Source organism: Lichenostomus cassidix, chromosome 24, assembly GCF_008360975.1.
Source record: "Lichenostomus cassidix isolate B80296 chromosome 24, HeHo_3.0, whole genome shotgun sequence".
NCBI lineage: Eukaryota > Metazoa > Chordata > Aves > Passeriformes > Meliphagidae > Lichenostomus > Lichenostomus cassidix.
The window spans coordinates 1856012-1871783 of record NC_139504.1 but is presented as its reverse complement, the minus strand read 5'-3'; the positions used below and the strand labels follow the sequence as shown (position 1 = coordinate 1871783).

The 15772-nt window shown below is 48.7% G+C and overlaps 2 protein-coding genes across 3 annotated transcripts; one reads left to right on the top strand and one right to left on the bottom strand.

Moving 5' to 3' along the window:
- Positions 1–270: 270 nt before the first annotated feature.
- Positions 271–6283, bottom strand: LOC146427461 (ubiquitin carboxyl-terminal hydrolase 17-like protein 6). 2 transcript variants are annotated; one of them, XM_085081776.1, is made up of 12 exons: positions 6116–6283; positions 5812–6044; positions 4328–4528; positions 3789–3899; positions 3617–3716; positions 3409–3476; positions 3189–3259; positions 2556–2638; positions 2213–2324; positions 1804–1944; positions 1509–1630; positions 271–812 (listed from the first exon to the last, which is right to left on the bottom strand). In XM_085081776.1, the coding sequence occupies exons 2-12, from the start codon at positions 5870–5872 to the stop codon at positions 332–334; spliced, it is 1551 nt and encodes a 516-aa protein (XP_084937902.1). In that variant the 5' UTR covers positions 5873–6044; positions 6116–6283; the 3' UTR covers positions 271–331. The 2 variants fall into 2 exon arrangements, with proteins under 2 accessions (XP_084937902.1, XP_084937903.1); XM_085081777.1 differs by having other exon boundaries at positions 1509–1609.
- A 4443-nt stretch (positions 6284–10726) lies between these two features.
- LOC146427460 (BRD4-interacting chromatin-remodeling complex-associated protein-like) lies at positions 10727–13976 on the top strand. Its single transcript, XM_085081775.1, has 4 exons — positions 10727–10918; positions 11939–11984; positions 12533–12575; positions 13098–13976. Exons 1-4 carry the CDS (start codon positions 10735–10737, stop codon positions 13560–13562), a joined length of 738 nt encoding a protein of 245 aa, XP_084937901.1. The 5' UTR covers positions 10727–10734; the 3' UTR covers positions 13563–13976.
- Positions 13977–15772: the final 1796 nt, after the last annotated feature.

Below are 15772 nucleotides of genomic sequence, written 5' to 3'. Positions count from 1 at the left end.
GGACCTGCAACTGAGCAGGAAAGTGCCTAACTTTTTCCTGTGAGTTTGTTTTTTTCCAGGATGCAAGTTAAATACAGAGACAGCAACACCTTACTGAGCTGGCACCTTTTGTGACCAATATTTACATTTGATAGCAAAAAAAAAAAAGAAATTGCCAGGTGGGCACCTGCAAGCCCACAGCTTTCAAAATCCCATCACACCAACATCCCTCACTGCGTGGTTCCACCAATTGCCCCAAAACCTGAGAGAAGGAAACACCCTGTGAAATACTCATGGAAGGCCAAACAGGGGTTTTAATTATGGCTTTGATTCTTCTGGTTTTGGCTCCAAATCAGTGTCTCCTCCTTCTCCTGTTTGTCGGGTGGTAGTCCCTGGTCTTCACAAACCGTCTGCAGAGGTAGTAGCACTGCTGGGGGGCTCTGCACTGCTGTGGGGCTCTGCCCTGCTGCCCCTCTCTCAGCAGGGCTTGTTCCTGAGCAGCCCTGTGTCCTGGAGCATGCTGGCAGCTCCTGCTGGAGGGCCCTGGAGCTGCGGGATCCCTGCGGGTGCTGTCATGAGCTGAAGGACTCGTTCTCTTCCTCCTCCTGCCCGCGGGGTTGCTGCAGCTGGCGGTGCTCAGCAGCCAGCCGCGACGCTCGCTGCCCCACTGCGGGGATCTGCTCCTCTCCCTGGGCCAGGCACTGCTCCTCATCCTGCCAGGCACTCCCTGTGCTCCTGCAGCACCTGCCTGCTCACCGCTGGCTTCCCCTGGCCTGAGGAGGGACTGGCATGATGAGGAAGCTGTCATTTCTTCCGTTTTCAAATCGGAGCACCTGAAGAGAAAAAGAGCGATGTCTGTTCAGGGCATTTCTTGCGGATTCATCTGGGATTCAGTCATTTTCTTGGAGAGGTTTCTATGACAGAACCAGGGTCACCAATGGGAAATTCAGACACCTGGGGTCTTCCAACCAGGTCTGTCCTTTGTCTTTATACCCCTACAGCCTCCATTTCACAGAATCCCCAAATGGGCTGGGTTGGAAGGGACCTTAAAGCTCATCTCATTCCAGGGACACTTGCACTGTCCCAGGTTGCTCCAAGCCCTGTCTGACTTGGCTTTGGACACTTCCAGGGATGGGGCAGCCACAGCTGCTCTGGGCAACCTCAGCCAGGGCCTCAGCATCCTCACAGGGAAGAGCTTCTTCCTTATATCTAATCCAGATCTTCCCTCTTTCACTCTGAAATCGTTACCCCTTGTCCTGTCACTACGCTCCCTTGATAAAGAGCTCCTCTGCATCTTTCCTGGAGGCCCCTTTGAGTCCTCTTCTCTGCATTAGCCAGCTTCAGAGAGCACCTTACACAGGGCAGCAGCCCAAAGCCCAGCAAGGGAGGAGAAGAACTGGTGTGGGGTCATTCAGAATTGACACCACTGAAGGACACAGGGAAGAACTGTCTCCTGTGGCAGAAACACTCAGGAGGATGAGAAGACAAACAAAGGAAACATATTCTGAACACATCCCCCTGGTTATTACCTGGCATAGAACAGCAAATAGGCTTCCTGCTCCAGAACTGTGTGGAGGCCACAGCTGTCCACAGACACATCATTCATCTTGTACCACTGCTCATCGCTTGCCTGCAAAGGAAGGATCCATCTCTGGAGAGGAAATGCAGTGTTTCCACACAGAAAACTGCCAAACCAAGAGCACACCAGAACAAGTCCAGCCCCAAAGGAGGAACTCCCCCAAAGCCTTGGCTGCCAGTAACACTGCAGGATAGCTTGTCTTCCCAGCACACATTTTTCTCTGCAGGAGGGAAGTTGCTCTTTACCTTTGTGAAGCAGAAAAAGTGTCCACCAAGACAGGTGCGACCACTGTGCACCACAACTGCATATAGGGAGTACAGGAGGGTTTCTCCAGCTGGGTCAGACGTGTATGGCCGAAGATCCAAATACTCAGGATATTCCACAACCTGTGGAGAAACCAAGATGGCTCAGAAATTATGCTGAGCTGCCACATGAAATAGCCTTCAGCATGTCATGCTTTGGGTGGGAGAAAACTGTTCTCATCCAAAGCAGCTCTGCCAGAGCAGAGTCCAGGCTGGGACATTCCCATGGGAATTCTCCTCTCCCCAGAAGGGAACACAAAAAGCCCAACATGAGCAGCTTGTGACAAAGCATCTCCTGCTTTGGGGAATCTTCTGCTCCAAAGAGGAAGTTTCACTCCAGTTGCGTACAGACCTGGCAGATCTTCTTGCTGCTGTGATCATCAGCCCTTCCCAGACACACTGTGAGGACCCTGGGCTCATGATGGACTGTGACTGTCTTGGAGGCAGCAACCTTCTTCTTACACCTTGAACCCAAGCACAGAGCTGAGTGCTGAAATGCACCCAATCTTGCCTCAAGAATGCCAGACCACCTTTCCTGTCTCACACCCTGGCACCAACTTTAAGGCTATTCCATATCCAAAAGAGCTGTGTCTCATTATTGTGCATTAAACCTCCCTGAGAAACTGATTCTGCTTGACTTCACACAGCCCCTCATGCAGAATTTGGCGTTAATATATCGTAAGAAATTGTCTTACTTGCTACATCTGAAGCCTTTTTTCCCATCCAGCAGCTTGGGTGTCACAAAGTCCTCCAGAGCTGAGGTGAGGGATGAAGCTGGCTGGAGGAGTGAGGAAGGAGCTGCTGAGCTCTGGGAAATGCCAGAGCATTTCCATTGCTCACCCAAACATTTCCCAGGAGTTGACAGAAGACCCAGGCCTGGTGCTGAGGAGACCCACCATGACCCCACGAGCAGGAGAAAGAAAGAGGGTGGACACTGAACATTTTCCTCGTGTCTCAGGGGTTCCTGGGGCTATCTAGAGCTCCCTCTCAGTGCCACTGCTCAGTTCAGCTGCTGATGGCATGCAGGGGCACCAGCAGTGAAAACTGATCAAGCCTGGGAGCCAGAGGGGTGTGGAGGGAGGGCAAAGGGAAGGGGAGGAGAGATCATCAAGGGTGCAAAGGGTTAATGCTACTTGTTCATCTTAAACCCAGCAGCATGGAGAGACCAGTGCCATGGCCTCTGCAGAAGGACACTGCCCATTCCACATCCCACCATTCACCACCAAGATCCCTTGTGCTCACAAAAGAAGTTTTAAAGACAAAAGTTTTGGTTCTGGAAAGCTACAGGTGCCTTGGGACCTCTTGAAGCACAATTGCAAATCTCTTACTTTGATTTGCAAGAGGACATCCAGGAAGGCCTTGTAGAAATCAGAAACTGTTTGGCAGCCCAGGCATGTGACTGGAAGGAAAATCAAAATGCTGAGTGAAGTTAATTGATGGCATTGCTTTATGCTCCTCCTTTGCCAGGCATCACAGACCAGCTACATGTCACAGGCAGACATGAGAGCACAGGAAATGCCAAGAAGAGCAGCAGTTGTGGAAACGTACCTCTGGATCTCAGAATGCCCCCAAATATCTGATGGATAATGGTAGTTTGATTGTAAGAGCCATCTGAGCTGGAAACAAATGGCAAGGCAGAGTTACCTCCTCAAGAGTTTAGCTTAGAAAGCCCTGGGCATAGGTTTACCTTGATGGGATTACTTCAATGAGTCCAACAGATTGGGGAACATTGAAAAGGGAATTTTCTTGTGCTTACTTGCTGTTTTCATTCAGACAAGCTCTCTGCATGGCACTGACAGTACAGCGCAAGAACTCGTAGGCATCTCCAGGTATGTCAGGCTTAAATTGTCCTATGACTAAGAAAGAAGTTAGTAGTTCTCCCCCCAAAGAAGGAAGGAAAACCTGCCAAAGCACCTGCAATTGCTCACATTTGAGGTCCCTGATGACAGCCCTGGGCCGGATGGCAGCGGCTGAGGAGTACAGGACCTTCCGAACGTGATCTTCCATGATGCACATCATGCAGAAACCTTGCTGGTGACCTGAGGGAGGAGGGAAGCTTCTTAGGTTAGAAAAACAATCCCCAGGTGGAAAACCTGATGGAGGTCTTGAAGTTGTAAAGACTCTCTATTCCTCTTCTCCCAAAGTGCCAATGCCCTGACAAGCCAGGGACATTTCAGTGCACAGAAAATGTTCTTCATAGGGAGGCTAAACTGGCACAAGTTTTCTGTGCAGTAAGACAAGAGGGTTTAGTATGAAGGGACAGAGACCCAGAGCTAGGGAGAAGTGCCTTTCTGAAGATGAATGCACCCTGGTAGGACAAGTGGCTCTTAGTCTGAGTGTCTGAGGAACATGAGCTCATGGGGCCAACAAAGAAGGGCTGCTGTTCTCCCAGATCCAACTGCAGGTTCTGGGAATCCTTGGGATGTGCCCAAGAGATTTAAAAGGAGATATTCCTCCAAGTACTCACAGAAGCGGCTGTGCTGACGAGAGAGCAGGTAATTAGCCAGAGGGGGTGTGTATGTCAGGCACTGCAGGATGACGTTGAGGTAGCAAGTGCTGCCGAGGTTGTAAAGTCCTGCTCCAGGTCTCCGTTTTTGCCGCCAGTCCATGCATATCTTCTCCGGGGGAAAAAGGATCCTTTGTGGTGGAGTCATGCCCTTGCCAATGACTGCAGGCAAACAACATTTGGGAAGAGATGAGACAATGGGTGACAGGTGCACTTTTCCCTGGGTAATGGCCAGGTTGGGCCCAGCTCCTGTTTAACTTAATATCTTTACTGATGATCTGCATCAGTAAATTCACAAACACAAATTTGGTGTGTCAATGTGCTGGAGGGTAGGAAGGCTCTGCAGAGGGATCAGGACAGACTGGATCAATGGAACAAGACCAACAGTATGAGGTTCAACAAGACCAAGTGCTACACTTCAGTCACAATAGCCCCATGTGGTGCCCCAGGCTGGGGGCACAGTGGCTGGGAAGTGGCCTAGGCAGGGAGGAGCTGGTGCTGCTGATCAACAGTGGCTGAAAATGAGCCAGCAGTGTGCCCAGGTGGCCAAGAAGGCCAATGGCATCCTGGCTTGTATCAGGAATGGTGTGGCCAGCAGGACCAGGGAAGGGATTGTCCCTCTGTTCTGGGCTCTGGTGAGGCCACACCTCGAGTGCTGTGTCCAGCTTGGGGCTCCTCAGTTCAGGAAACACATTGTGTGCTGTGCTGGAGCATGTCCAGAGAAGGGCAGTGAAGCTGGGGAAGGGTCTGGAGGGTGAGGAGCAGCTAAGGGAACTGGGATATTTTATCCTGAGAAAAAGGAGGCTCAGGGGTGACTTTATCACTTTCCATGGCTACCTGAAAGGAGGTTGTAGCCAGGTAGGGTTGGCTTCTCTTCCCAGGCAACTGGCAATAGGACAAGAGGAAATATAGCCTTGAGTTCTCCCAGGGGAGGTTCAGGTTGGACATCAGGAGGAATCTCTTCACAGAAAGAGTGATTAGATATTGGAATGGGCTGCCCAGGGGGGTGATGGAGTCACCATCCCTGAGGTATTTAAGAAAAGACTGGAGGTGGTGCTTAGTGCCATGGTCTAGCTGACATGGTGGTGTTTGGTCAAGGGTTGGACCCGATGACCTTGGAGGTCTTTTCCAACTTAATTGACTCTGGGATTCAGTATGCAAATATTGTTGTTTGAAAGTGTATTTAAATGCTGAGTTCATTATATGACACCAAGGATGACAGCTCTAACCACCCAGCCAGAAACCAGGGGAAGGCCAACACCCTGTTGACATCTACGGATAGGGAAACAGTTCTGGAGAACAGTCTGTTCCCCTGCTTAATCTGCCAAACATCCAACAAATCCACTCTGGTCTCTGGGCCTCAGGCTACCTACTTTTCCCCCTAGAGCCTTGCATTATCAGATCTTCCCTTTTCCTGACTGTAATGTGATGAAAACAAGCAATACTTGGGTCAGTCTGGCTGCTCTCAGGAAATGCCCCAGAATTCCCTCCAGGCTGTGAGCACATCAACACTTAGGGATGGAGCAGTAGCCATGTCCTTCATGCATTCAGAGTCCAAGCCGGCTGGTGAAAACATTACTCAAAGAAGTCACTCCCTGTTGTAGCCATTGCTCCTCTCAGGTGTGGGGTGAAAGCTTTGGATGACAAAGGATATCAGGACCTCCTCCAGAAAGATCACCTGTTGGGAAAGGAAATACTTGTAGCTCAACAAAATGATTTTAAAAACCCCAAATGTGACCCCAAAAGCACCTTCAGCTGTCAAAAGGGTTTTGTTGGTGCTTGTAGCTGCTGCCAAGGACAAAGGATTCTTTGAAAAGTCTTGAAAAAGAAAAGGGTAGCAGGTAGCAAGGGAAGGAGCCAAGTTATCCCATGGCCAGCTCAGTCCAAAAGAGCTTTTGCTGGCCAAGACCTCAGGATCCCAAAGGACAGGTGAGATCACAATTGCCACTCACAGGTTCCACAACTCTGCCACTTCTGTGACACAGGGCAGCACACACTGCTGGCCCTGTGGCCACCACATCCTGCCACCTCTCGTGGCTGGGAGTCACTGGAGCTCACAGCTGCTGCTGCTGCAGGGCTGTTCATGTGCCAGCAGAGCTCCTGCTGCTTCCAGCAGCTGCAGCAGCCACAGCAGTCAAAGGCTGCTAAGGGCTGGGACTGAGCCTGGGCACAGCTCTGGCTGGCATATTTGGGGGTTTCTCTTCCAGGAATTCTGCTCCTGTTCTTCCCAGGAATTGGACTGTTCCCATTGGGTCCTTAAGGTCATTTTCAAGGAATTTTCTCTGCCTTCAGTGTAAGCCTCAGGCTGACCCTGAAGTGGCACTACCTAAGAAATATCTTCAGCAACTGCACAGGACAGACATCAGCTGCCCACCAGGCTCCCACCCAGGTGCTCTTTCTCCCTGCAGCTCCCCAAAGTGATCATGGATGGCTTTTTAGCACTAGGATGATTTGTAATCCACCTCTCAGAAGAACATGTTAGAGTCCAAAGCTTCCTTTTAGGGTGCAAACCCCTTGCTGAGAGCTCAAAGCCTCATGTTCTTCATGTCTGAAGTCTCCTTCTGAAGGTGCAAAAACTGATTTCAAGGGTATAAAGTCCCATTTCTAAGGCCAAAAGACTCATTTTTAAGGTCCAAGCCTGTCTGTTAGTACCCATAGTCCTTTTTTAGGACTAGCAGTTCCATTTTTAAGATCCAAAGCCTCCTTGTTGGAATCCAAACCTTGTTTGTGCACAAACACTCATTTTTATAAGCAATGCTCTTTTTTGAACCCTGAAGTTAAGTTTTGGACCCTCAAAAAATGTTTTGGTAACAAAAATGGATCTTTAGAGGCTTGAAAGAAGATGTTAAGCCTGCCAAATTGCAGACTGAATCCTAAAGAGGACGGTTTGGTCCCACAGAGGGGCTTTGGAAGCTAAAAAAAGAGTTTGAGCCCAAACCTGAGGCTTTGGACTCTACAAATGAAACTTTGGACCTTCCAACCACGAGTTGGGACCTTCACAATTACACTCTGGGTGCTTCTGATGAGCCTTGGGACCTGAAGAGCAGGGCTTGCAAGTTAGAAATAAGGGTTTGTGCCCAAATAGGAGGAGTCAGGACCATAGAAATTACACTGTGGACCCTAAAAAAGGTGAGACACTACAAATGACCCTTTGGATTGTGGAAAAAAAGGGAACCTACTGGTTCCTCTCCAGCCCCAAGAAACAAAGCTTTGCCCAGGGCAGGTGAAGGGCAGCAGCAGCCTTCTGTCCTGGAACCTTTAATGAGGGAACAACCCCTGGACACAGTCAGTTCTGGAGCTCAGCTCATCATTTCTGAGTTGGGCTCCTGAAGGAAGAGTGGAGATTTTTGGGGTGGTTTCCTGCTTTCTGAGGAGGGAAGAAGGACTGAAGGCTCTGCTCCTGGGCCAGGGCCATGGGCACTCCCCACTGCCTTGGGGGATCCTGCTCCAGCTGAGGAGGATGGAGGTGTTATCTCACCTTGTGCAGCAGAGCTGGTGTTGGATGTAGCCAAACCCTGTGTCCCAGATGCCTGTTTGCTCTAGAAAGCAAACAGATGATTTTCCTTTGGATTTTTGATTTTTGATTCTGATTTTCCTTCCCTTTTCTAGAAAGGAAAGGCAAATCAGGCTGCACTTTGCATCTGCCAGCTCTCACCTCTCCAAAACCCCTAGACTGTGGGTCACTGGCAGGAGTGTCACTGCTGTCCCCTGCATGGACACACCCAGAAAAGGCTGCAGTGCTCAGTCTCACCCCCTCCACGCTGCACTGGTGAGTCCTGGCAGCACTCCTGTGCTAGCTGTGGATGCTCTGCATCTCCTGGGGTGATGCTGGGCATCATGAAGGTGGGATCTGTGCTGTTCCAGAAGTCTGGGTTTGCCTCATGCTGCTGTGCTGACCCTCCCTGGCTGCAGCTGTGACAGCCTGTCCTGGTTCTGGCCAGGATGGGACAATTTCTGTAGGAGCTGGGAGCTTGCATGGTCAGAACCCAGAGGTTATTCTATGCCACCTCTCATCATTGCTGGGATAGGGTGAAGGGAATCTCTTCCAGGGACAAGGGGTTCCTTCTGGTCAATGAAAAGTGTCAGGGGTAGCTGTCTGGTACTGATTATTGTGACACCTTTTGTCATTGTATTATATAATATTGTTGCTGTTGCTGTTAGTTTTTCTTATCTCATTGCTGTTTCCAGTAAATTGTTCTTTTCTCAACCCATGATCTTTGCCGGAGGTAGAGGAGGAGGGGAAGCACCATGTGGTTTTAGCAGAAATGCTAAATTGGAGAATACAAAGGAGGAAGGATGAGCACTCTCACCCTCACCATGGCACACTGGGACCTTTTCTACTTGCAATGAAATAATGGTGACTGGAGAGATGTCCATTTCTGTGACAACACTGGTATGAGTAACTCCTGTGGAGCAGAGATGGAGCTGTTCTGGAGGAGTCTGTGACATTTGGTTCACAAGGAAATGCAGCCTGTGGGCATCACCTCAGTGTGGCCTCAGTTCTGTAAAACTTGAGGCATGTTTGACTAAAAAGAAATGCTTCAAAAAGAGTCAGTGAAATCAGCAACAGCAAATTTGTGCTGGGTTTCTTGATATTTCAGTAGTGCTGGTGCCTTGTGTGGAGTGTGAGCTCTGCAAGCAGAGTGTGAAAGGCCTGCAGTGCCAGCTGAGTGGGACAAGCTGAGGGCTGGGCTGGGGAGATCTCCCTTCCTCCAGGGCAGAGGCTCAGCAGAACCTGGCAGTGCTGGAGCAAAACAAGGAGGCAAAAACGTCTTCTTCTCAATTTTAATTTTTTTTTTTTTTTTAATTTGTCAACAGCCTTTGCATGAAAAAAGTAAAACTGCACAAGTATCTTTGTTGCTCTTCAACATCATCTCCACAACAGAACAACAGAACAAAAGCAACAAGTAAAAAGAAACATCATCAATGTAAACATCTACACTGATCTTCCTTTCCTTTTCTTCTTCCATTTTCCTCCCTTGCCTTTTCCCTTCTTCCCTTCCCCCTGACTTCCCTCTTGCTGCACCCATTCCCTTTTCTCCTTCCCTGTTTTTTTTCTGCCTTCTCCTTCCTGTGTTCAGAGCTGTGGAATATCCCAAATCTACCAGGTGTCACCCCAGCAGTGTTGAGAGGCCAAATCCTTTGAACTGATGGGATAAAAGATTACACAAATAAATTTGGGGACAAGAATCATGGCAGGATTTGTTCAAAACACCCCAGCAGGCTCAAAACTTTAGAATATTTATTGCCATTAATTAATTAAACAACACTGTAATGCTTTATATGTATGCATATGGATTTAGCAGTGGTAATTAACAAGCTGCATTAAGATGGTTTCTCCAAGGATGTTTCCCTGTGGATCCCAGTGTGCTTCCCAAGTGCTCCAGTGACCAGGTTTCACAGGTTTCACCAGGGTGTGAAGTGCCAGTTGTGGCAATAAATCCAGGATTTTGGCATCATTCCCACATGATCCCTTTGCTGAATCCCATTGTTTCCTCATCTCTCAACCAAATACTCCAAACTTGGACAGGGCTCTAGGGTGGAAATCATCCTATGAATGCAGTTTGGCCATGAAAATCAGTTGGAAGGGCTTTAATTTGACTTTTATTTCATTTTTTTCAAGTTATTTTATACCCCCAAGTGTCTCTCAGCTCACAGATGTTCAGCTTCATGACACTGCATAGAACGACATGAGGATTAAAGTGTTTCAGAAAACATAAAGTCCTCTGCAGAGACCCAGCACAATCCACATTTTTGTAAAAAAAAGGCAATTTCATCCAGATCTTATGAAGCAAAATCATAAAAATGCCCATTTTTTCATCACCTTGTCTCACACCATGAAGTCAAAAGCATTTTCCCTTCACTTCCCGCCTCAGAAAGAGTTTTAACTCCTCCAATAATTTAATCCTCCAACTCTTGTGACCCTGTAAAGTGTGCTTTTAGGGGTAAAAATTAATTAAAATTTACTAAATCCTGAATGCTGGAGGTGGAGGGAGTTCTCCAGCCTCCTTGCAGGGAAGCTGCAAGATGAGGGACACTCGCTGTGGATCCAAGGAATTGCTGTTTTGACTGAAACTGATCCAAAATATTCTTTTTGTTAGAAAGGGGTGAGAAGGAGCCATTTGAGGCAGCGTTTCCTCACTCCATGGGGTGTTACTGTTATCTTTTGGTTGCATTCTGCCTCCACAACAGGGGAAACACATCAAATCCCTCATTCTTCAACTGCTGCTTGCCTCTGAACCCATTTCCTTGGCGATTCCCCTGCTCACAGCTGGGGCACATGGAGGAACTCCCATTCCTCTCCCATGGCAACAGAATTTGGGCCACAAACAAGACTGGGTGTCAACGAGGGAATGCTGACCTCAGCCATGGGGTTGGTTGCCAACAACAGAACTCGGCCCTGGGGCTCTCCCAGTGCTGCTGCAGCCCTCAGACACAGCCAGGTGCCCCTTGGAAATGCCCACGTGAAAGCCAGCCAGGGAATTGTGCCCTCAGCCATGGCCAGGTGCCGCCCGTGCCACATCCTTTATTCCCTGGTCCCTCCGCATCAAAGTAAGCGCTTTCCTGTCAGGAATATCAAATATTTACGTTGACAGGCAGCATTCTGACCCCTGCGGTGGCTTATGTGAATGGTTAGGTTGTTTTAAAGATTATTTTAGGTTTTTTTAAAGATTATTTTCCTGCACCTTGATCAGTGAGAACGGTGCTCCTATGGAACCAGTGAAAATAATATGGAATATTTTGGGTCAAATTTAAGGGCATTTTGTCCTTGTGTTGCCCTAATGCAGCACAATTCCTGCACCCTCATCATAATGCACATATCCCCCCTACTGGAGAAGGACAAGGGGAGAAATCTTCACAAAAACCATTTTTGGGGATGGTAGCAGAAGATGTTTTTGTCTTTAGACTTTACTGATGTCATGGATGTTTGCTTTCCCAGATTCCTTGATTTTTATTAGCAGTTTCATATTGCTGCACCTCCAAATCCAGCTCAGATCTGAGGAAAAGAGGGAAAACATCAAGAAACAACCCCAAAACCACTGTTTCCCAGATATACTCATCCAAAGGGGTTTCAGAGGAGGTGGCCTGGTGCTGATTGCAGGTTATCATCCGAAAATCCTCAGATCTTTCCAAATCCATTCTGCCACAGTGGAATTTTAGGCATAAAAGTGCATAAATAAGTGATGTTAAAGACAAATTCTTGCCAAGCTTTGCCAGCATCTGGCTCCAGGTGCTCCTGGTGTTCAGGATCTCCGGGATCATCCCACAGCCAGCAAGGGTCAGCAGTGCCCCTTGGTGAGGTGAAAATGAGAGAAAAGCCTGCAGGTTTGGGGTTCAGAGTGAAATGTGAGCTCCTGCTGGGAGAACTCCGAGTGAAATCCGTCCAGTGGACAGATGAGGAACCATCCTGGAACTTCTCCAGGTTCCTGGCAGTTGACACCCTTGGAGCAGTGGACACTCTTGAGGTGTCTGCTGGTCTGGTCACCATCATCATCATCATCATCTTCATCTTCATCATCATCACCATCCCCCTGCTCTCCTGCCATAAGATCCTCTCTGTGTTCTTTGCAGTTGACAGAGATGCCGATGACAGCTGGGCCGTACCAGATGCATTTTAGTAAGTCCCACAATTTTGGGGTGGGAAAGGGGATTCCACCACCCTCCATCTCCATCAGGGCTTCTCTGGGGCTGGGCTGGGTCTCCTGGAGCCAAAACCCAGCTGAGATGTCCTCCAGAAGGACTGAAATGTCCTGGAAAGGGTGGAAAACATCCCCTGAATGTCTGGAAACAGCCCAATAGTACAGAGAATAATGATGGAATGAGAATAAATCCCATTTTTCTGTTCTTTTACCCAAAGCTATGGCATTTAGGGCTCCATTTGCTGCCCAAACAATATTGTGCCAAATGGTTAATTTCTTGTTCTGATCACAAAACTGTTAATAATTGTTGATTTGTACCATTATGAGGGAAAGGAGAATAAGGGGGTGTGACTGATGCAGGAGACAAAAACTGGCCTTGAGCACCCACTTGATCATTTAAGTTGGTCATAAAACATCATTCTTGGACCATAAATGTGTGTCCATCATTAGCTGTAGCATTTATAAATATTAATTTGTGAATTAGGTGTTAGCACTGCCTCCCTAAACCTTTTTTTGGTTTTTGCAGCAGTCCTCAGGCCTGGGGGGATTTTTTGCCTGGATCCAGAATGGTGAGTGACAGCTCAGCTCCCTCCCCAACCCATGCAACTTCCATAACACAATTTATTTTTTTTTAAATAAAAACTGAGATTTTACATCAAACCTCCCCAAAGGTCATGATCTTTTTAGGTTTGAGTTCCTGCCACTGTTCATGCTGTGCAGCCAGCAGGGATCCTGGGAGGTTTTGAGGCAAAACTGGGAACAAGGAGAGTTGCTGCCCTCCTGCTGGGGAGAGCCTGGTGCTATTAGGGCTGCCCCTCACCAATGCACCCTCTTTCTTTTCCCTCGTTTTTTTTTAGTTCTGCACTGAAGAAAGTAAATCCAAAGTTTGTAATTCCAGCTCTCTCAGCACAGAGGATGCAGCCAGTGGGTTTTTTGAAGGTGCTGGGGGAGATTTCCCCTTGGAGAGCCTTTCATTCCATTCCATTCCATTCCATTCCATTCCATTCCGTTCCTTCCACCCATGGGAAGGATTCCACCCCTTCCATCCCATCCTTCTCACTCCCCTCGCTGTGTTTCCATCCCTCTCCCAGGTGTGGCACTCCTCCCTGAGCGCCGAGCTGCCCCACACCATGGGCCTGGCCCTGCCTGAAGCCACCGGCCTGGGGACACCGTGGGGCGCAGTGACCACAGCAGGGCCACCCTGTGACCTCCTGCAGCAGTGCCTGTGGGCAGCAGGGATCACGGAGCAGCTGCTGGAGGCTGAGGCCAGGCGAGACCCGGGCAGTGTCCAGCTCCCCACGCCACAGCTCTGCCCCAGCAGCACTGCCCGCCTGGGCCCAGCCCTGGGCCAGCAGCAGCTCCTCAGCAGCGCCCAGCCCTTCCTGCAGCACCTCGGGCCCTTCTCTGGCCTCCAGCTGGGCATTGGGGGACAGCAGGTGACAGCCACCCCCCTGCCAGCGCAGCAGCTCGTGTTCCTCCAGCAGGCAAGTCCCACCCTCGATGTGGTGACCCAAGCCAGGGGCCACTTCTGTGCTTTCTGGAGTTCTCTGCTTTGAAGTTCTGGGTTTTTAGTTTTGTTTTTTCAGTTCTTTTAGTCCTATTTCTATTTTGTTAAATTCCTCCTGTATTTTAGTTCTGCTGGTTCTTTTAATTCTGTGTCTTCTGACTTTATTTCTTTTAGTTGTGTTATTTTAGTCCTGTTTCTTGTCCTGTAGTTCTTTCACCTGGGAAGGCGGAAGAGGAAAGGGGACAAAGACCCCAATGCTTGTGCTTTTATTTAGCTCCATCTTCACCCCCCTCTGTAGACCCCTAGTTTGTGGGTTTGGGGCACACATTGCTGGGGTTCAGACCCTGAGAGGAGCAGCTCTACAGCACCTTTTCCAAATCCTGGAGCCCTTAAGTTTGGAAAACCCTCCAAGATCCTCCACTCTGCCCCTTTTTGTCCTTCCTTGCACCCACTGCTGGCAGAGCCAGACAGTCCCTTCCTCCTCACCATTCACACCAACCTCAAGCAGTTTGGGGGTTAAAACATTAGGACATGTTTTCATTTTTTGTGTTGTTTCTCACCCCATCCAGGTACCCCAGAGGATCATCCTGCAGGTCAAGCAGCCAGGCCCCACTGCACTCACCCTGCTCCCCAGCCCAGCCCCCTGTGTCCTGGGCAGTGGCCAGAGCTTGGGGCCACCAGCCCACAAACCCCCCAGCCACCCAAATCCTGTCACCCCACTGTCCTGTGGCCACCAGCACCCCAGAGCAGCAGCAGCCCAGCCCAGCAGCCCCATGCACAAGGCCATGGGAATGGAGCTGTGGCACAGCGACAGCTTCTGGAGCCTGGAGCCAAAATGGGGCAAAATGGACTCTTTTGTTTCTTATTTTTAATAAAACTCTTGATGGAAAGTGTCGTAAGAATCCAAAGTGAGATTACTGAGTATCAAGGCTTGAGCTTAAACACATCCCCAGTCTTGTGTTTTGGTTGGTCCCACAGAGCAGTAAGTTAAACAGCTGATGCTTTATTATTCTTCTGAGATGAGCTGGGGATTTCTTTTCTTTTCTCTTCTCTTCTCTTCTCTTCTCTTCTCTTTTCTTTTCTTTTCTTTTCTTTTCTTTTCTTTTCTTTTCTTTTCTTTTCTTTTTTCTCTCCTTCCTTCCTTCCTTCCTTCCTTCCTTCCTTCCTTCCTTCCTTCCTTCCTTCCTTCCTTCCTTCCTTCCTTCCTTCCTTCCTTCCTTCCTTCCCTTTTTTTTAAATTTCCTTTTTCTTCTGTGCCGCATGGCACCATTCTCCATCCTTCTAATCATCAGGTACCTAAAAATGTAGTCTCTTGCCTTGCTCCTTGCCCTGTTGAGTCAGGAATGTGAATATTTAATTCACATCAATGCTGGACGATATTGTTCATTGTTTGGCCAAGCATTTCCACATTTGATCCCCTGAGAAGAACATCATCATTATATTGTCTAATTGTTGTTTCAGGTGTGAGAAGGGTTGAGCCTGCCTCTTCAGCTAGCATAACATGGAGCACCTGAAGGGCCTGGGACAAGGGATGGAGGGACAGGACACAGGGATGGCTCCTCAATGACAGGGGACAGGGCTAGATGGGATATTGGGAAGGAATTCTTCCCTGTGAGGGTGGTGAGGCTCTGGCACAGGGTGCCCAGAGCAGCTGTGGCTGCCCCTGGATCCTTGAAGTGTTCAGTCCAGGTTGGATGAGGCTTGGAGCAATTTGGTCCAAGCCCTGAGAACAAAATGAGCTTTAAGGTCCTTTCCAGCCCAAACCATTCTGGGCTTCCAGGATTTCTTCAACACTGTGCCAAAGCGTGTGATGCTCCAGCCAGGACTTGGCAAAAATCCATTAAATTTAACAACAACCATTTCACTGACTCTTTTGAGGTTTTTTTCCTTAAAATGAGCAACTTGAGGCCATGTGCCAGTGGAGAAACCCTTCTCCTGCCCTGTTGCATGGAAAACCAGCACAGAGGGAGCTGGCAAGGGCAGACAGCAGTGCCTGTCCTCTCTCTGCATGGCCCTGCTGCAGGCAAACCCTGAGCCCAAGGTCTGGGAAACTGAGCTTAAGCCCAGATATTCCACTGGGCTGTGAAATAGGCCCAGATTTCAAAAAGGAAAACAAACAAACAAACAAACAAAAAAACAACAACAAAAAAAACCCCAAAACTGGCATACATGAAAACATTCCTCTAAAGCAATTGTTTATATTGATAATAAATTTAAAACGTTAAAGCTGAAAAAAAAATTATAAAAAGCTACTAATTT